Genomic DNA, 21,393 nt, shown 5'->3' with positions numbered 1-21,393 from the left:
GGAGCAGAGATAAATGAAGTGCCAGTGGGGTAGGCAGACAGAAGGAAGCGACACTTGGAGGGAATAAGAGCGAACAAAGCAGAGCAATGAGAGCCAACACAGAAAGATGGCAATCGCTAAGAACAGGCTCACTGATGCTCCCAAGTTTAAGACATGCAGGGGAGCAAGAACATGACCTAAAATTCACAAGTGAAACACTTAATACTATGTTAATATATGCATATTATCTACAACTATACATATTTAATTTAACATGCTTTGCATTTAACATTGGTTGTCCTTATATGGCACAATTCATGTACAACCACCATTTTTTTTAAACTGAATTTAATCCTCATACTTTATAAATACATTGTTTGACCTGGATAATATCAAATGCTGTTTTGTTAATAGTAGAGGTCTAAGATCGTGACACTGTTATTGGTTTCTATTAACTGGCAAATACTGTACATGTTCCAATAAAAATTACAGGTATTTTATTCTTCCAAAGAAAGTATTTAAAAAAAAAAGTATTTTAGTTTTATTACCACAATAGAATACATGCCCGTACAGCAGATATAACAACTGTAAAGACTACAGAGCAACATTTATAGTGCTGCTGCATGTAGCGGAAAATTCACAAATAACTGCCGCTCATTATAATTGCCGTTAAAAATATTAATTAAAAAAGATGGAAAAGCAGGGACTTTGTAAAAACTATGTGAATAAGGGCGGGATGTGTTGAAAAGTCAATAAAAGGGGCTTTCTGTGGAAAATAAGATCTGCGAGTAAGTGAATTTGCGAATGTCGAATCGTGAATATGCAGGGGTCCACCGTACTTATATTAAATAGCATCACTCTTGGCAGAAACATCTGTCCAAATTTAGTCAATTTCACAAATGGATACTATTGGTCATTCTCTACAGTATGTGCGTCTGTTATTTTTACAATTTATTGGCTAACTTAAAAGTGTTAAGTTTGACGAAGCAATGTTAAACTTTTTTATTTTTTTCGGAGATGCTTGACACTAGTGATATAGAAGATATATTAACATAAAAATATATGATGTACTTTATCACTGTAAAAAAAATGCACATAGACATAGACTATATATGATGTACTCTGCAGTTGAGGTGCCTTTATGAGAAAATATTTGCACAATTTCCTACTAAATATTTTAGCTACAAACTGTCTGAGTAAAAATGTGTAATAAAACTAACAAAGTACGACAAATTCTCCCAACCTGAAGATTAGAATCGTGAGGCTTTATTGCCTCTGTTTAAGAGAAGTCTTGATTAATCCCCAGAGCATTGTGGAGGCTGTAAATACGGTGGTGTTGTCAGGGGACAAATCAGCTGTAGATTCCATTTGAAAACTGCCCGAAAAAGAGAGTTTGCATAACAAGACAAGGTTTCCACATCAGTGTGTTCTGTTAAGGTTAGAAGTTACAAGCTCCAAGTGAGGCTGCATATAACATGACAGAAAGTTGTAGTTAAAGGGAAGCCAGCAATGGCTAAATTGGACTCCCAGTTGTTTCATTTACTGCTCTGACCTTTGCACCTTGTATGTTCGCTCGCTGCACTGTAGAAACAGTCTATTTATAGCAATGCTAGGGATAGTTCTTGGTTGTTCTGAGCTTATAGAAATAAATGACCAGTGCCTTTATTTTTCTGGACTGAATGGTTCAATTTGATAATGTAGGGAAGTAACCATGAAAGTGTGAGATGTTAGGGAAGGGAGAGGTGAAGCAGGAAAATACAGTAAATAGTCCTACACCTCCATTATTTTTGGCCGACTTTCATGACAAAATCTCCCATTGAATTTATTTTGAACTTGGAATTTTTTTTTTTCCCCGAACTGCTAAACCTTTACCCTTGTATGGAGAGAACCATATTGCTACGCCACCAAATTTTAATCTGAAAATTGTTTCTTTTCTGACATCTGCTACTTGTTATAACATGACTGCATAAACTAGCATAAGTATTTGCCGGCCGACTTCTTGTTTACTTATTCTCATGGTACACCCACTGTGAATTGGTAAAAGTTACAATTATTCCACTCTTTGTGGCAACTAAACGACGTGTCAGTTTGAGTGTTTTCTGTGAATAAGGCTGTTCAAGATAGGTAGGAAAATTAGATACGCCAGCGAGCTGTAGCTGCCCGGCTAACAGACGTGCCTACATGGTGGCCATTTTGGGGAGGTCGACGTTCCCATAGAAGGCAATGCATGGACACTGAAATGAAGTGGTAACTTGCTCAATTCTCAACCTATTTTCATGAGGGTTATTGTTTTGTCAACGCCAAAGCGTATGCTATCAATACACATTTGGGGGAGAAAAAAAGTGAAAGGGACTCTGAATTTCCTTGTAGTAATAGTACAGTGTTTTTGGCAGCTGTATACAGCACAATGTACCGGCATCCTTTGTTTTATTGCTGTCCACAAACATGGAATGCGCTGACGACTTCGACCTCCCTAGCTTAGCGTCGCCATAGACACATAGCATAAAATGGGCATGTCGTATCCACCCATCCATATATGTGGTGTTCACAGAACCTTCGCTTTAGCAACATTAGCATGCTAGTGAAGCAACCTTCAGCCCAACAACAAATCTTAATATGTCAGTGTTGTATGGTTGCATACTATGACTTCAATAACATGTACAAAAACTGTTGTAAGGGTTAATAAACTCTGATTTAGAGTTGACAATGCCATGTTCTTATTCTGTGAATATTAGACCAAACAGTATCAATTTACTATTGGTGCGGCTAAATGTATCAGTGTCCACAAAACTATCAATACATTCCACACATTTAAAGAAGTAACCAATGACATATATTATTTAAACAGAATGTTGAGCTTTATTCTCATTTGCCTTTTATTCGGTATCAGTGGACCATATCATTCTGCCTATTGGAGAGAGATTTTTGTTATTTTATGAATCGTATGTCGTTGCTACTTCATCCAAAGTTTCTTTCGTCTTGCTCAACTCTTTAGCACTTATCTTCGAACATTTAACCAGATTGTAAACTTTATAGTATAGCTGATATTGCCTAATTACGGTGACAGAGAGAAAATGAACGTTTAGTTATCAAGCAGAGCTTATCCTTTGGATCTTGACATCCAAAATGGGAGATAAGAAAATACTGATCACATAAAATCAAAGAAGATTACCGTTTCAAGTCCAAAAATGCATTACATTTTCAGGAACATGTTGGTCAACCTTTGTACAATGATTGTACAAATCTTGGGGCGTTCCAACTTTAAGGTAGCACTCCAATACATTTTTGCAGCTGCAGTGTTGCTTGCACTTTTGTCTCAGTGAGTATAATGAATAAGCTTTAGAGATGAGTCACTAAGGGGACACGGGCGCTTCCCTGCATCTTCACCATGTCCCAGACTGCCTGGGAGAGAGCGATGTGGGGGGAAAAGTGAATACTTTACAGGCTGTGAAAGAATGTCAAAAGCTGGACGTAACCTTCTTGTGAGCCCTAAATTTGAAATTTTAAAGTGAATAGATTCTGCAGTGCTATTATGGGGGGGGGGGGGGGGGGGGGAGTTTGAACCACAAAAAAACACTAAAAGGCTCATCTTAACATGATTAGCTTTTACTTTTAGTTAACACATTTTCAGAACTAGGAGGACAGGAGGTGTTCATTTCTGTCCCTACACTATTGTACCCCATGGGGCTAATTGTACTTCACTGTTACTGTGTTGACCTTTTCCAGTTCCATAAAAATACAAGTGTTTCCAAGCTCTTTAGGTGTTAAAATATCCCCCCAAAAAATTCTTTTTGAGGAAAACATCCATGGAGTTTTAACTGCTCTAAAGTATATGAAAGGATAAAGATAAAGATCATCATAGCTTTACATACCATATAAACTTGCATAGATTCATCTCTAACCTTTAAAGTTTCGGCTTCAGCAGCAACCTATGGTCTAAAAATGGGGCTTAGCCTTTTTAAATACTCTGTATCTGACTCACTCTGCCTACTCCCTTTACATGCACCTATTACCTCACTACAGGGGTGCTGGGACCGCAAACGACGAGCAATACCCAAGACGAAGCATTGTTTTCTACATAGATTAACCCAACCATGGCAGAAAAGCAGCATATTGCAGACAGAGGCAAACAGAGACACCTGGGTGTACAATGTTGCCCCCCGGATAGTAACAAAAAAAATGCAAAGCTTCAAGGCAGTTTAAGGAAAAAATCCAACCATGTAGTGTTCCAAGACATTAGGAAAAGAAAAAAAAACCTAAATGGTTCAAGTAGCACAAGTATTTTATTTTTTTGCTCCCAAATGATACAGTTCAGAAAAACGCATGGAATTGGAGGTCCCAAAAACAGAACCAGGGCTATGGATACAAATTGTACACTAATCCGATAGCTGTCAATGTGACTGCGGCATAAACGGAGAGATTGGGCCAGCTGACAAAACACCTATCGAAGACGTATGCAAGTGTGTCTACTCAAACATCACATCCATGTTGAAAAAAATAAATACCTGTGGTATATAAAAAGGAGAGGGAAAACAAAGCGGATTAAATATGATTTTATTGTGGTACAATAGCTGTGCACTGACTCGCTAATAAAGAAAAGGATTGCAGACAGAGTTCAGTGGAACGGAGCCAAGGTTACTGGTACTTTTATTTCAACCAATATGCAGTAGGTGGGAAAGTCCAGGCCAATTTAATTGTATGTAATGTTTAGCATTTTTATTATTTATTCATTATATTGTTTACTTGTGTTATGAGTTGTGCGATGTTGTCACTTAAATATATAAGTCCACCAAATTGGCATTAAATTGGTCTTTTTTTCAACTCAAATAATAGACAAACTACTAAAAGGTGTAGTGGCCTGTATGAGGCAACTTCATTTTTTTATGCCATTGTTTTATTTATTCTGAAACTCCTCATTAGACCAACATGACTGAAAGTAAGAGTGAGTTTTTAGTATTGAATTAGCAAACGCATGAAATTGGCAATTGTGGCAACACATGGCATTTATGCAAATAGCATGTTTAAGCATATTAGAGTGATTAAAAAAAAAATATATATATATATAGGTAACAGGACTGTGCTGAGATTTTAACCCACCCCTGAGTCATAGTTGAAATATTGTATATACAGAAAAATAAGTGAGGGAATTTACTTTTTGCTTTCCCATGACCTGCAGAGGAGCTGAATGATGCAACTTCCTGTAGAATGTGAATTGTGGAATATTCCACATTTTCAGCAATGGATTATATTACCTTTTCAAATTATATTTAAATATGCACTCAGCTCAATGTGCGGGACACTACTTAATAAAACATTTTACAGTAAATTTTATGGTGCATTTATACATTTACGTCCTGTGGAACAAATGGCTCTGATTTGGTGGAATGGCCCGCACCTAAATAAACAGTCAAAGAAAGCGCAGACCTGTGCTAAGGCAATTGACAACACTCAGCATTTGCTTATTTTGTATACAATTCGACTTTGCGTAATGAGGCCATGGTGTCATATCTTTGTCTCAGCTCCTGTGTGCTTAACATCATCCATCCGTTGAATTATTGACTTAAGTGAGAGAAAAAAAACCCAAAAACTGTTACGGGTGTACAATATCAAAGTGGTACAGCAAATCTACACAGTAGAACCTCTTTAGTCATTCTGGGATACAGGTGGACCTTCTGTATATGTTTCAGGATTGTACGTCAGGGGTATACAACTTTAAGGTTTCGCTTGATTTGTGTCTAAAAGCAAAGAGCAGCTTTTGTTTTGCTTACCAAGGATGTGAAGATGTATGTGTAGTAGACTGACAGCATTCCCAGCTCTGATGCCTGCAAACAAAAGAGAAAGAGGAGCAACAAGGGAAAACATAAGTATGTGGAATGAGAGAGTGCCAATGAAAAAGCAGCGAAACAAGGTTTGGAGTCTGAACGAGAAGCTGCTAAAACAAATTGGAAAGTAGAGGGAGTGAAAGGGGTGAGAGGTCAGTGAACTTATGCTCCACTCTGTGGCACAGTGATCAAATCCCACTCTTGATAAGAACAGACATTTATCTGTGGCTCAGGGGGGAGCAATTAAATTTTGGAGGTGAATTAGTATGCTGCTCGACAAGTGTCTGGCAATTTGATTAAATCAAAGTCACAGCAGAGTGCGGCCATGAAAGGAGACGGTGAACTTTTCAGAATTGCTGTCATTATCAAAAATAGGTATTGGCACACAGTAAGCATGATGATCAAGTCGTTCTTTTCTACAATTGGAAACAATGACCTTCAAAAACTTTCACACTTTTGATTATAATGCCATCAGATTGCCAATGCCACTGGCAGCTCCATCCTCATCACCCTTCTACCAGTATACTCACTATTTCTCCTCTGGATGTGTCCAAACCATCAAAGTCTGCTCTCTCTAACTTTGTCTCCAAGACATCTAACCTTGGCTGTCCCTCTGATTAGCTCATTTCTAATCCTATCCAACCTGGTCACTCCTAGAGAGAACTTCAACATCTTCATTTCGCCACCTCCAGCTCTGCTTCCTGTCATCTCTTCAGTGCCACTGTCTCTAATCCGTACATCATGGCTGGCCTCACCACTGTCTTATAAACTTTGCCCTTCATCCAAGCAGAGACTCTTCCGTCACACAACACACCCGACATCTTCCACCTGTTCCAACCTGCTTGGACCTGTTTCTTTACTTCCTGACCACACTCACCATTGCTCTGGACTGTTGACCCTAAGTATTTAAAGTCCTCCACCCTTGCTAGCTCTTCTCCCTGGAGCCTCATTCTTCCCCCAGCACCCTTCTCATTCATGCACATATATTCTGTCTTACTTCGGCTAATCTTCATTCCTCTGCTTTCCAGTGCATACCTCCATCTTTCTAACTGTTCCTCCACCTGCTCCCTGCTTTCCCTGCAGATCACAATGTCATCTGCAAACATCATGGTCCATGGGGATTCCAGTCTAACCTCATCTGTCAGCCTATCCGTCACCACTGCAAACAGGAAGGGGATCAGGGCTGATCCCTGATGCAGTCCCAAATCCACCTTAAACTCATCTGCCACACCTACAGCACACCTCACTACTGTTCTGCTGCCCTCATATATGTCCTGTATTATTCTAACATACTTCTCTGCCACTCCAGACATCCGCATGCAGTACCACAATTCCTCTGTGGGTACTCTGTCATTCTTATTGATTAGTGTATTTGTTTGGTATATTTTCTTTTGCTTTTGTAAGCTTGTGGAATGAGTCAATGATCAGGCAGAAAATTAGTTCAATTTTGTATTAAAAAGATTAGCAATTAATACACAAGAGATTTACAGTGCACTGGAGCTCATTTAACAAGAGTCTCGCCATAATGATCTGCCCTCTTCCGGGATCTCACTTTCATTATCTGTGTCACTCTGTCCACAAAGTGTGAGGAACTTCCATCTGTTTTCTTGGGAGCAACACTTCCAGTCAGGAGGTGTGTGGGTACCTTGCTTAACACATTTGCAACCTTTGATAATCACTCAAGCATGATCAAATACTGTTCAAGTGATGTTTAAAGCAATAGTAAAAATGTAATATCTAACAGTTTCATTAATCAATTAAGACAATATGACATAGCGTCTGCTATAAGAAGTTGAGCGACATCCACTCATAACTCCAGTATGGCGCAACTCCTCCGGGCAGCAGTACTTTTTTTTTTTTAAATATACAATACTGGCATTAAAACATGAGTTCAGAACATTTAGAGTAGGGCTGCAACAATTAACCAAATCACTAGAATAATTAAATTCTAAAAAAAAAAAAAAAAAAAAAAAAAGTTGAAGCAAAATCTCTGCTTCGACGCTTCACAGAGATCATTTTTCCACATGCACCACTCTGTGTATAAATAAGTTCCTAATATGTATGATGGCGGTCATGCAGGAGTAAAGAGTCCATAAAAGGCAGAGGATGTCCAAAGGTTGTGATCATTTCACACAAAAAAGATAAAGTGCAATGTGTACCTTGCCAGCACAGGGTAACGTAGCAATATTACCTAATTTAACATAGCCTACCATCGCTGTTCAGAACATATTGTAATGTCCCTATAAGTGGTCAAGAACAGACACAGCCACCGGTGCACTTTCAATGACTTTATTGTATTGAACAAATGGTAAGATAAACATGTAATAAGCACCTTCATACACAAGCTTCCAATGGCACAACTCACACCAAGACTGGCTAACTGGTCAATTCCACACTCTTATTCGCTGAAACCCACATCATTCACCAGGCCAGAGGACACTCTTTATTGAGTTTTCCACCACTTGCACACACTGCTGACTACCCATTACAGCGATCTTTACTACTCGAGGTCTTTGCAGCTGTTTTCTGACTGAATGAGATTACCTTCGGCGTGCTAACACAACTGCCCCAAATTACTCTGACTGTCCAAAGCTCACAGAGGCTAGACCTTTGTCCGATAAGGCTTGGATCTAGGATGTCCACAAGACAAGGGTCCCTTTGGACGCGGTTATCATCATCAGAGCCTGGCAAACACGTCGGTGTGCAGCTTTGATATGTTTTGCTCTCCCCTTGAGAGTTGGGATTGCCAGCTTTTCAACACCCTTGTCGACATAATGTCTCATGACAAGTGTCATGAAACTCCATCCATTGTCATTAGGCTGCAAGCCCTGACTTTTCATTTGAAAATCCCTGTCGTCAATATATTTGAGTGGATTTTGACTTTTTTCCCCTCCTGATTCTAGTCTCGGTAAGTTTACTCATGGTTTATCATTTTATTTACAGATATAAACATACCTGCATACAAGTTGGCAAGTTTGTGTTCATATATTAGATGGTAGGTTTCACTCTATGGATCATTATTATATCAAACCAGATTACTTGTTTTTGTTTCTTGGCAATGAATGTTTTTATTTTTATTTATTTATTTTTTTGCATGCATTTTTACACCCCTGTAAATGTAATGGCCCGGTCTACCAATACTTAGGGTGCTTCTAAATGGATCATAATGAAAAAGGAGGAGAGAAAGGGTAACAAAGGCAGTGAGAAGCAAGACATCCTACTGAGGACTCCCACCGCACTTTGGCCCAGGGTTGTAAGGGTTGCTATGGTGACCAGATGACACTGATGGCAGCCGGATGCTTGATTGAGGAGGATACTACGGCAGGAGAGAGCGAATGAGAACGGAAGAAAATGTTTCGGCTCTCTCAACTCCATTATGCATCCACTTGACGTCACCCTCAATCTGGCCATCCATCCATCCATTGTCTTGCAGAAATAATGAGGTGTGTATTAATTACAGCAGGATCACATGCCACTGCCAAACATCCTCGCTTCCCCAGCTCCTACTATCGATGCCATCCATTCTCTTACAGACATTAGTCTCCAATCTGGTGAAGTGTCATCATTTTAAGTGTCCAAGGTGTTAAAAATGTACTGAAAGGTTAATTGTCAGCATGTGCTGGAAAAGGAGGCAGCACATAAGGATCATATTGTTCTGTTGGAGACAAAGTGTCATGCTCACTAATGGCGTCATAAAAATGTTCTTCCCTAACACAATGAGCTTCATGGGTTTGCATATCACTACTATAGTTATGAACTCTGCTAACGCTGTTTTTAGAAAGTAATGACATTCGTAAAGTTGATTTTACTCATTGGAAAGTAGATGGAAGGGTTTACATTACAGATGGGCACTTGAAACTGATACATCCTAAAAGTGTGAGGCTGGACTTACACCACTTTGTTCAAGACAATTGAAATATTGTCTCTGTCATGCGGAAACCACATCTATCCAAATATGGTCAATTTAATATTTTTTTCACAAATCGATACTATTGGTCTGTCCCCACGTAGTCTGTTGTTTTTATACATTATTCACTGATTTAAAGTGTTGAAAATAGCTTGCTAACAAATTATTAATGCACTTGGATGCTTGAAATGTCTGAGAAGTGTCATGAAACTCTGCCTATTCCTCACTTTGCATGAGCCGCGCAGCATTATGTTGCCTCAAGATTGAGAGTCTGGATCTATAATATTACATCACGGCTTAGAATGATGTAACTTTTGTGATAAAACACGTCTGGTCAGCGGGTCGGCGTGAGCACAGATGGACGGCTGGAGCATGTTTGTATTATTTTAATCAATGACAGCGTACAAAAGTTAAGATTTTTTTGTGTGTGTATTAAGTTAGTGATTGAACATGATTTTGGGGTGGTGTTGTGTTGATGTTATTGTGCAATGGTAAATGATAGCAATATGTGGTACAATACCAACTTGAAAGATGCAGTGTTTGGTAACTGAAGCAAGATATGCATCATGGCAGTTGAAGGACAAGCCATGCTAACGGATAACCTAAGATCGAGATATCAGTCGGATATCTGCCATTGTGACTACAGTGTAAGTAGTCATCGTCATTGAACTACTCTGATCAAACAACATGTTCACGGTTAAATAAATCGACAGCAGAAGCATAATAATGAATATGGTCAAAGTATCAAGATACACATCTCATTTAATTTATGCTGAGAGTAATGATGAAACATGGGATGAGATTGTATTTTATGCTGTCATCGATATATTTTTGTATATAAAAGCATCTTTTTTATTATTGTTATTCTTTGACACTGCCTCAACTGCCTTTATTTTAGACAATTTCTTCGACTGTAGACTGATGCTGTGCTTTTTAAAGATGTGCCCTCAGCCCAAAGTGCAACAATGTATCTTCCTTGTGATTCAAGACAGCAAATGGATTATGGCAGTGAAAAAAAAAACATTTTTCTCTCCCTGTATTTTCTTCACTCTCTCATTTGTCCCCTGTGGGAAATACAATATATATCTCAACAGATCAAAATTAAAGCCGAAGCAAGGATTTTTTTTTTTTGTAAGGTAAAAAGAAAATAATAAAAAAATCTCTACATATTGAATTACTTTCACCCTTGAACATTTCTTGCCTTTCAGCATTTCTCAGTCCTCAGGGATTCTACTTATATTTCTATCATGTGAACAAAACTCACCCGTTCCAGAATGATATGGGACATGGTGGCGTTGGCGTCGACGATGATGGTGGCGGTCTTGTCGTCTCGTATCTCCTTCAGAAGCGGGGTCGGGTCCTGGCTGTCGTCGAGCATACGCACTGACAGGGTCTCCTTGGAGATGAGGAACTGCCTGAGGAGCTGCTCCAGGTTCAATAAGCCTGAGATGCACACAAACACACACAGCGGATTACACATGATGAAGTGAACCCTCTAAATTAGACTTGAGTAGGCTTAACAAGGATAACCTTTCACAAAGGCTAAAAAAAAGTTGTAGAAGAGTCAGAGAGGTGCATAGAGACTATCAATGGCATCAGAGTGTAACCATGGTGACAGCTATACACGTCACTTGCTTGTCCAAATGGGATGTTTGTTCCCCTCCAGAACACAAGCTCGATAGCTTAACGTACTCTTATTTGACTGCTGTCTCACACACACAAAAAGCCTTTGAGCAACTTGCCTTCTGCTTGATCCTGTGGTAATATACTGTTTTGACTCCAGAAAGGTAAGAGGGATTTGCACTAATTAAAACTTAGCCAACTTAATCAAAAGGCTCCTGGCAGCAGTTAACGAGTCACTTGGCATCCATATATTTAGCGGAGACCCTGAGAGGTTATTTGGCTAATTTCCAATATAGGAAGAAGGGAAACTCAACTGGGATTATTAGAGAGCACAGACCTTAACAAATTACCATGAAAGTTACCTTGGCATCCTGTCAGAGCTCAGTTCAGTGGAGGCTAATATTTTTTTATTACTGTAATTAAAACCAGGAAACACCAAGAGTTGTCTTTTGTTGTTCCATTACTGCAGGAGGAGGCCATGGTGTACAGAGCAAGTAAAAGTATCTAACACGGCAGCTTTTGCCACTCATTCGAAATATGACCACAAGCATCTGATTGTTGAGACTTACTTGGAACTGAGAGCACAAAAAAAAGAAAAATTAATGAGTCACATGCTGCTTCACGATGTCTAAATAAAACATATGTTCTCATCTAAACTCATGTTAGCAGCCTGCTTTGAGCTGATCAATTTTATTATGAGTCCGTCAGTCTTGGTATACAAAGGGTCCACAGTTTATAATGAAATTTTGTTGCTACAGCAGTGATACAACCAAAATTTGTACATAAGTGGGAACACACTAGAGTCCATAATTTACCTACGCTAATACAGTAGCAAAATAAAGTCATAATTACATTAAATAATTGAATTAAAACAGTCTAGACCATGAATATGAAACAATCAAATGAAAAACAATAAATACTCAGCTTGCCTTGTAAAATATCACATCAGGACAGGACCCTCGAAAACCGACGGCGCTCGGTATTTAGGTGTTCCGAACCCAATGGCTCTGCGTGGTTCTGAACGTGGCAATGAAACCGGCTGTGGTTGTTTTTTGCAGAGGTGTATGACTGCACTACACTAAGAGATAGTTAATTGAAAGGATAATAAAAACATAAATACTGTTTTTATACAGATGTGTAGGCATGCGTAATGTTGTGGCGAGTGTTTCCTGCTCTGAAAACCTGGAATATCCTTGTAAAGTTTCTGGGCTCCAAATGTTTCATACTGTCGGTCTAATTTGCTAAAGGTTTGTGCATGCAGAAACAGGCGCAAACTTGATTCCTCACGTAAACAGATGTGGAAGCTGATTTACTAACTGGTCACACCCAGGATGCGAAAAATTGCTGCGCATTTCAATTTCAGGGTTTTAGGAAGAGTGCCTGCTCATTGCTTAATTTAACACACACAATGTGATTTATCAATACCTGAGACAAATTGCAATGGCAGATGTTAAGTCTTTAAATACATCTGAAAAGCAGGTAGGTGCAAACCTGATCGTTGTGCGTAATAATGATGAGGAGGCGGTGACTGGGACAATGGATCTTTTCTGCTTGTGTAAACATTTCAAAAATTGAATGCCAGAAACAAAAATTATTGCAATATACCATATACTTCTAAACAATGTAATGGTTGACTTGGAGCCAGTCACAAAAAGGAGTCACGCCATCAGCTATGATAAAGCTCCTTTCAACATTTCCTCGCGTCAAAGTTTTTTCAGAGTACTGTGGCAATTGGTACTGGCTTCTCCCAGAGCAGTTTTTTGGGTGTGCTGTCCCAAGTTTTAAATGCAATGTTCCACAGGGTGGGTACACACATCCAATTCCTACACACTCAGAATGACATAAAGCAAACAAAACGTAGTTTTTTTTTATTTTTTATGTAGTTTCAGGCTACCCCAAACATTTCCAATCCGATATTTTTTTCTTTTCTTTTTTTGTAACTCAGTAATATGTTTGTTTGCCTCTCCAACTAACACTTCCAATTCCATTATTTCAAACTTCATTTTGCGCTTGCAGTAGGGATGCACGATAACTGTTTTTTTTCTACCGATACCGATAACTGCTGCTGCTCCAAGCCTATACCTATACTGATAACCAATGTAATTTTTTAAATGGTTTATATTAAGGGCGCGGCACGGTGGTCGACTGGTTAGAGCGTCTGCCTCACAGTTCTGAGGACCAGGGTTGAATCCCCGGCCCCGCCTGTGTGGAGTTTGCATGTTCTCCCCGTGCCTGCGTGGGTTTTCTCCGGGCACTCCCGTTTCCTCCCACATCCCAAAAACATGCATGGTAGGTTAATTGACAACTCTAAATTGCCCGTAGGTGTGAATGTGAGTGCAAATGGTTGTTTGTTTATATGTGCCCTGCCACTTCAAGGTGTACCCCGCCTCCTGCCCGATGATAGCTGGGATAGGCTCCAGCACGCCTGCGACCCTAGTGAGGAGAAGTGGCTCAGAAAATGGATGGATGGATGGATGGATATATCAAGGGCCTGCAACAACTTCCAGGCCGAGAAGCCCAAAACTGATGGAAAGCTGGAGCTGGGACCCACCTACTTATGTATATTGTATATTAGACTTTACACCGATTTTATCGGGTTGATCGTTATTGGCCGATATTTAGCATTTTATGCTGATCGGCTTTAATGTCATAATTCGATCCGCTCCGCAAAAGACATTTACTCCGCGTCGCCATCGTGCACAGTATATTTGAATCTAAAAGCTAGTTTATTTTTAGCCTTGTCGCGTGTCTTTTGACGGACTACTGTAAAATATCTGATGGCCAATGAAGTTATTTAAAAAAAAAAAAGGAAAATACGTCGGCGGTATGGGACAGACAACACGTCGGAGACAGGCAACACGTAATGCCCCGATCAGACGAGAAGAAAAATTTGTTCTGTCAGACTACTGCAATAAAATCTTGTATTCCGATACCACCACATCCCGTTTTTTTACGATCATTGGGCTTTATCTTGTCAACTCAAATACGACCGGATACACTTGTTACCGTGGCGACGACAACAAGAGTGGAGCGCGTCGTCTTTGTATTATAAGGACAAAATGGGGAAAACCGTGTGTTGGTGGTCACCGGTGCTCGGGACAGGAGAGGACGTTCGTTTAAGGCTTGCTTGAGGTATGTTCCCGTACTTTTAATACGATACGGCTCACAAGCAGGCAATAAAATGTTATGTAGCCTAGCAAGGTACTGCTAGCACTGACGGTTGTACGTAAACATGCCGCCGTTCTGTCGAATAATGCTCTAAGGTTTTGGTGCGGGTGAAGTCATTTAATTAAAAATGAAGTAATTTAATTACAGTAAGTTAGCACCCATTATTTCTGTCATGTTGTAATGTTGGTTTGACCTGACTGATTAGAATACACGATCTGAATAGAGCAGTGATTTCCAACCTTTATGGAGCCAAGGAACATATTTTACAATTGAAAAATCTCACAGCACACCAACAAACAAAAATGCCACAAAAAGTGGATACGTTAATTACTGTATTTACTTCCTGCCATCTTATAGAAGACCATTCCTTTGTTCTGTCTGTGACTATGCCTCACTGGCATAAATAGGAACAAAGATACATTATATATTATAAATATAATTTTTTTAGCAATTAAGTACTCCAGTATATACAGTAAATGAACAGGTCATTTAAATAGACACATTCCTCCATCTTGTGATCAGTTATCGTTTTTTTAAACTCGCAGATCAGTGATCGGCCCCAAAAATGCTGATCGTGTAAAGCCCATTGTATATAATTGTATTTTATATCAAACTAGTAGTATAATAGAATGCCTTTTTTTTATTCATAATTATTTATTATTATTTAAAAATAATAAAAATTCAAATTGTTTACTAATATCATATTTATTATCATGTCATATGTATATAACGTAATGTAATATAAGACTAAAATAATGCCTTTTAATTGTTATTGTTTTTATTGTTGTATTTGGTGACACAAGTACAATGAGATTGAGATGGGATGCAATGTATAAATGTACTTTGTTATTGTGCCCCGCCTGTTTGGAGTTTGCATGTTCTCCCCGTGCCTGCGTGGGTTTTCTCCGGGCACTCCGGTTTCCTCCCACATCCCAAAAACATGCAGGGTCGGTTAATTGAAGACTCTAAAATGCCCCTAAATGTGAATGTGAGTGCAAATGGTTGTTTGTTTCTATGTGCCCTGCGATTGACTGGCGACCAGTCCAGGGTGTACCCCGCCTCTCACCCGAAGATAGCTGGGATAGGCTCCAGCATGCCCGCGACCCGCGTGATGATAAGCAGTACAAAAAATGGATGGATGGATTTGTGGCTGCCGGGGGGCGTGTTGGTGCTGCTCGAGCAAGATGGCAGACGCCCGTACTGGATACGCGCTTCAACATTTCCTTGCTGAACGATGGAGGGCTGTTGTGTTTTTTTTATGTTACTTCCATTTGTAGATGATCTAATTTATTGTCCAGTGAGCTAAAGTTGAAATAGAAGATGGATCGGAGAAGCGTTTGCAGGCGTTAACTGTTGTTACCTTAGCTGCGCCGCAACAACCGTGCTTCCACATGCAGCAGAGCCCCCCCCCCCCTCCTCCTTTGTCGGCTTGAGCTGCGAAGAGAGTCCGCTGCTTTGCATCTTGCCGCAAGCTTCATAGTTACGAACTAAGTTACTGGCGGCCAGATGATATTGGAATGATACGGTTCATGTTATCGGTCAAGTTTATTTTTTTTTTATATCGAACCAATGAGTGTGATGTTATTTTTTTCCTCAATATCGGGCCGATTGTAATTGGTCCGATAGTTATCGTGCGTCCGTAGTTTATGGTGCTCTCCCAAATGTTCCACGGTGAATACATTAGCTACTTCCTGTCTGCATAGCAGTATATTATTGAAAGTGTTTGTTTTGTTGTATGTGGACGCCTGTGACATGGGTCCTCCTCTTCTCTCCATTAAACCTGTCATTCCGGCTCCCTCTGTAGTACGATACTGAGCATATTTGATGAGCTTGAAATAGCTTCCGCTAAATCACCCTCCTTGTCTGTCTTCCTCGCATCCAAGCCTCCGCAGCAGCTCATAGGGACATCAAGTACAATTTCACGTCAACTTTATGACATCAGACATTGGACTGTGGCTGACGTGTCTGCATACAAATATAGTGAGACAGAAGGAAGTTCATGCTCTCATCAGGGTTCTGATTGCACAACTTTCAAAGGGGTGTTTTTCTTCTGTCTTGCAGTGGGCGGAAACACAGCCGACTTTTTTTGCCAAGCGCCATAATTCATTCATTCCCTTTAAGTGAGGTGCAATGACTGTCTCGCACGCGTGGGTCTCTCTCTCTCGACCAATCCGTGCACGACGGCATTGTCACTTGGCCGGTACGTGTGGCAAAAGACAATCTGATTAAATACAGGATGAGCTGGTGATAACCGCGGGCGACTTAAATGTCAGTGGACCTCATGATTCTATCCTACGATCGTTTGTGCACTTTCTGACACCATAATATCATTCTGCCAAGGGCATCTCCAAGGGCACACCTTCGGTGTGCTGACACAGCCCAGCTTGGCACAGACGGGTCTGCCAATGTGCAACGAGTCTTGCGCTTTCACAAAAATGAAGATGCATCACTGAAAATAGAGCCCTCAGTCAACAAACTGTCACATGCTCCGGGCAGAAGCCAAAGGAAACACCACCGCTGCGCTGACACCGCATGCCTGTCTGCCAAATAGGCAAACACGCGCAGTGAGCCTTGCGCTGCCATGAATGTCAAGATGTGCACCATTTGCACTCCGGCGTACGTTGCCCAATCTACGTATTTAGAGCCCTTTGTTTGGGTAGATATACCGAAGTTGTCACTCAACTACAGACAGAGGGGGAGGCATCTATTTCGAGGGAAAAAACAACAATAGAAATTAACAACATACAGTAAATAGCAAGGACTAATATGGAGAAATCTAGCGAAACACTAAAAGAAACTACTCAAAGTATTTAGTAACTAGTGAATAACTTCTGATTTATTTATTTAACCAGACAATTAATGTCAAATAGACAAAAAATATAAGATAGGGATGTGCAACTTCAAATATTGCCCCCATAATATCACTACAACTAAAACAATAATACACAAACTCTTCATAAAAGGACAAATTCAGCCATAAGAAAAGGTTTTAAACTTCCTTGGCTTACATTCATGCAACACCACTATAGACCCACCGGGCAGAGATTACATTTTAAAAAAAAATTAAATAAATAAAAATTCAGTTTAGCATGTACTTCACCCATGTGGTGATTATGTTTGATCCTATGAGTGCCTATGCTAAATCTTACTTGTTTGAGGGAAGCATTTATGTGGCTAGTATGATTACATACCCTGAAATGAACTGGAAATAGTCTTTTTATTCTTGAAATTCATTATAGTGGAAGAACATTTCCTTCCAAAAAGCTTTAATAAAACAATTCAATCCTGACAAAAGAGCGTGTTTGTTGTAAGAAAAAACAAAACTCCTGGCAGCACCAGAAAATAAAGAAATGTATGTAAACTACAGCCGTCTACTTTTTCTATGTCTCATGTTAAGTTTATCTTTGATGTCAACAAAGTGTGTGTGCAGACAGATGTGCTGTACACATAAATCTGAGAACAAATTCCTCTACTATAATCCGCAGACAGTCGAGTTAATGAATGTTACAGTAGCAGAGACTGAAATCCACAGTGGGTGCAGGTGAATAATACATTCCCTTTGTGATGACTCATCATTTAGCCTTGGGCATAGTAAGACCTACTTTTATGACTTTGCCACCACTGTGAACTTTAAAATGTATAGTGGAGGAGATATGTCAAAATATTGAGGTGCCAGCGTAATCGCCGTCCCATTAACCCAAAATAACCACTCAGGGCAACCATATTTCATCACTGACTTCCATCAGGTGCACTGCAGTGGTGATGAAGGTTTTAGCTAAGAATCAGGTGCTTCCTTTCATCGCTGGACTAACAACTAGCATCGGGTCATTGGGCTTGTGTGAAAGACAGAGTTGTAGAAACTGGGAATTTCACAAAATTTCCTTTATCGACTATGGAGAAAGTTAACGATCAATTAATCGATTCAATATTCGTTGCGGCCAAGAGTTTAGTGTTATGGCTTTTGTCTATTATTACAATATTAGATGAATGATAATTGGGTTGTAGGTGCCCACACGGATGTAATTGGGTGTCCAACAATTATTATACTGTTTCTGTACTGTACAAATTCTTGGACAACAAAATCATTGGACAGCACAGTTTTCTAGTGGTTAGCGCGTTTGCCTCGCATTTCAGAGGTTACGGGTTTGGAACTCGGCCCCGGCCTTCCCGTGTGTCGTTTGCATGTTAACAACCAGAAACTCGTGCTTACCAGAAAACATTCCAGTACGCTACTTTCTGGTATGCACAAGAAAACCTTTTGGTGTGCGCGTGAAACTTTTTTGCTGCATACAGTTTCTTTTTCCCCATGCCCCTTCAGGGGCTTTATTTTTCCCCATTTTTCCAAGGCCTTATAATCCTAAACCCCTAATCATCCTAAGGGGGTACGCCGATTAAACATAACTACACGTAAATGCTGTAGGAATTATTCATTTTTGAATGTTTCAATCTCAATATTCATGACCTGTTTGATAGAAAGAATATTAAGAATTTAAATTAAATATCAATTCTATTGTCGCTGGCTAGAAATGCTGCACCCATGCAGGAATGTCAAACCTATGTTATGATACATCACAATCATATTAGAGTTTTTAATTGTTGACACAATCAGGTTGCAACACAAATGAAACTGCATTTTGAATTACATTGAATCCATGAGGAAAACTATCCATCCATGCCTCCATTTTCTGTACCGCTTTATCCTCACGCGGGTCGCGGGCGTGCTGGAGCCTATCCAGCTATCTTCGGGCGAGAGGCGGGGTACACCCTGAACTGGTCGGCAGCCAATCGCAGGGCACATATAAACAAACAACCATTCGCACACACATTCACACCTACGGACAATTCTTCAATTAAGTTAAAATTAATTGAGTCTTCAATTAACCTACCATGCATGTTTTTGGGATGTGGGAGGAAACCGGAGTGCCCGGAGAAAACCCACGCAGGCACGGAGAGAACATGCAAACTCCACACAGGCGGGGCCGGGATTTGAACCCCGGTCCTCAGAACTGTGAAGCAGATGTGCTAACCAGTCGCACACCGTGCTGCCAGGAAAAATATCTGAACTTTAAATTCCAAGAAAGAGGATGATTTTGTGGACAATGTTCAAGTAAAATTGTGACCTGCATTCTGCAAAAGCACAAAAATTGAATAATGTGTATGTATCTGATAGTGGATTACAATAAACTTTCTGTGGAGGAAAGATACGTCTGTGGTCTTGTTTACTTTAGGTACAGTGCAAGAATGAGGGTAAAATTCCATGAAGGCACATTGCTGCGCTCTGATTTTTAGTTGGGTGATATGCTAATAACTGCACCAAAACCTGACAAATTTTCATACTCACATTTGAGTTTCACTGATTGCTCTTCATTGTGCAAAATGCTTTTTTTGTTCTTGTCCGTTTGCAACAGATTGCATTCTGCAAATCATTTATTTGCTCACTAGACAATGATTGAAGAGGCTATAGAAAGTCTAATCATTTTTATTGTTGTTTTATATTTGGGTAATGCCATGGAAGCGTCAATTTAAATCACACACTAAGGAACATGTCAGTCACGACATAAATAAAGACTGACATAATTGTTTTCTTTGTCGCTTTTTTGAGTGAAATACAGCACAATGCTGGTATAGAGTTGCACATAATTGCATTTTTTTGTATTGATGTGTGTATTCATTTCAAACAAATTATTTTAATGACAAAAAACATTATGTAGGGACAAAGCCATTACTGTGTCATTTAGTTTGACTGCAGTACCAGGGCCTCAGAATTTAAATATGGGTCCAACTATCATCTAAGATGATAAATAGTCAATGTCTTGTTAAATCTTACCCACTTTGATTGCCTCCCAAGCACTCACTTTCAGATTTATGCTGCAGCCCCAAAAAAATGTTCACCTTGAGGAAAAATGCGATTCTTGAATTGATGTGAGGGGCGGGTGGGCGTGTTCGAGTGGTAAGTGTCTTGAGACTATTGGGCATGAACAACACCTATAACGACCACTTCCCACTTCACCTAAAAGGAACACAAAAAGTGACCTGAACAAGATATCTGTTGGATAAAAAGAGAATAAGTCATCGTAAAAAAAAAAAAAAAAAAAAGAACATGACAAAATGGTGAGAAACACGCCACAGCAGAGGAATATCACTATGTGTGTCTTATAACAGACAATTTCATGAGTCATTTAATAGAAAACCCCAAATAGAAGACGTATGTCAGTGTGTTGCTCTTGTTTACCTTTTTGACAGTACTCAGAGTGCACAAAGGACTTTCTTAAATCGACACGTCCACTAAAAAATGTATTTGACTTTGGTCGCTGCGGTCAAGAACTGGCAAGAGCCATTGGTAGCGTCGCCGTTCACACAGCTGACTATTTTGTAACTGCCGTGGGAATCGTTTGCACTCATTGTCGCATTCACATTTGCCTTACTATTGATTACTTGTAACCACTCACACAATGGCCTGCCATTAATATAAGCGTCCGTGATTACTGCACAATAAATGGACAGCATGTAAATACTATTATAAATATTGCTGCTGGGGCCAGTTCCTTGATAAAACAAGAACATCTTCAATGTGCTGTTTGAGCTAAGTGGCAGCTACTCTCATCACCTCATTCATGAAATTGCAATACAGTGTCTCTTCAAACGGCCACAGCAAGCATCTGTACAAATAAGAAATGTGTTTTGAATGTGCCCATATCTTTTATATACCCACACTGACACATGGGGAAAACCCTTCTCTTACCAGCTACGAATTAGTATAGGTTGAGAGACATTGATGGTGCAAAAGTAACTATTGTTGATTTAAAGAAGTAACTATAGTCTCATTACTTTCCCGGGAAAAGTAACGCGTTACTTTCCTCGTTACTCAAAATGGCGTTTTTTTGGAGTAACGCT

General features: G+C 39.7%; 1 protein-coding gene across 2 annotated transcripts in view; it reads right to left on the bottom strand.

Moving 5' to 3' along the window:
- grik4 (glutamate receptor, ionotropic, kainate 4) overlaps window positions 1–21,393 on the bottom strand; it is a 408,097-nt gene that overhangs the window by 106,031 nt on the left and 280,673 nt on the right. For both annotated transcript variants that reach the window (XM_061782686.1, XM_061782687.1), the window contains 2 exons: window positions 10,973–11,151; window positions 5,748–5,801 (listed from right to left, as the gene is read on the bottom strand). In XM_061782686.1, the coding sequence (XP_061638670.1) occupies window positions 5,748–5,801; window positions 10,973–11,151 (233 nt within the window). The remainder of the gene's footprint in view (window positions 1–5,747; window positions 5,802–10,972; window positions 11,152–21,393) is intronic.

This window comes from Phyllopteryx taeniolatus, chromosome 8, assembly GCF_024500385.1.
Source record: "Phyllopteryx taeniolatus isolate TA_2022b chromosome 8, UOR_Ptae_1.2, whole genome shotgun sequence".
In the NCBI taxonomy this organism is placed as follows: Eukaryota; Metazoa; Chordata; class Actinopteri; order Syngnathiformes; family Syngnathidae; genus Phyllopteryx; species Phyllopteryx taeniolatus.
The sequence above is the reverse complement of the archived record's forward strand: the minus strand, read 5'-3'. Positions and strand labels throughout refer to the sequence as shown.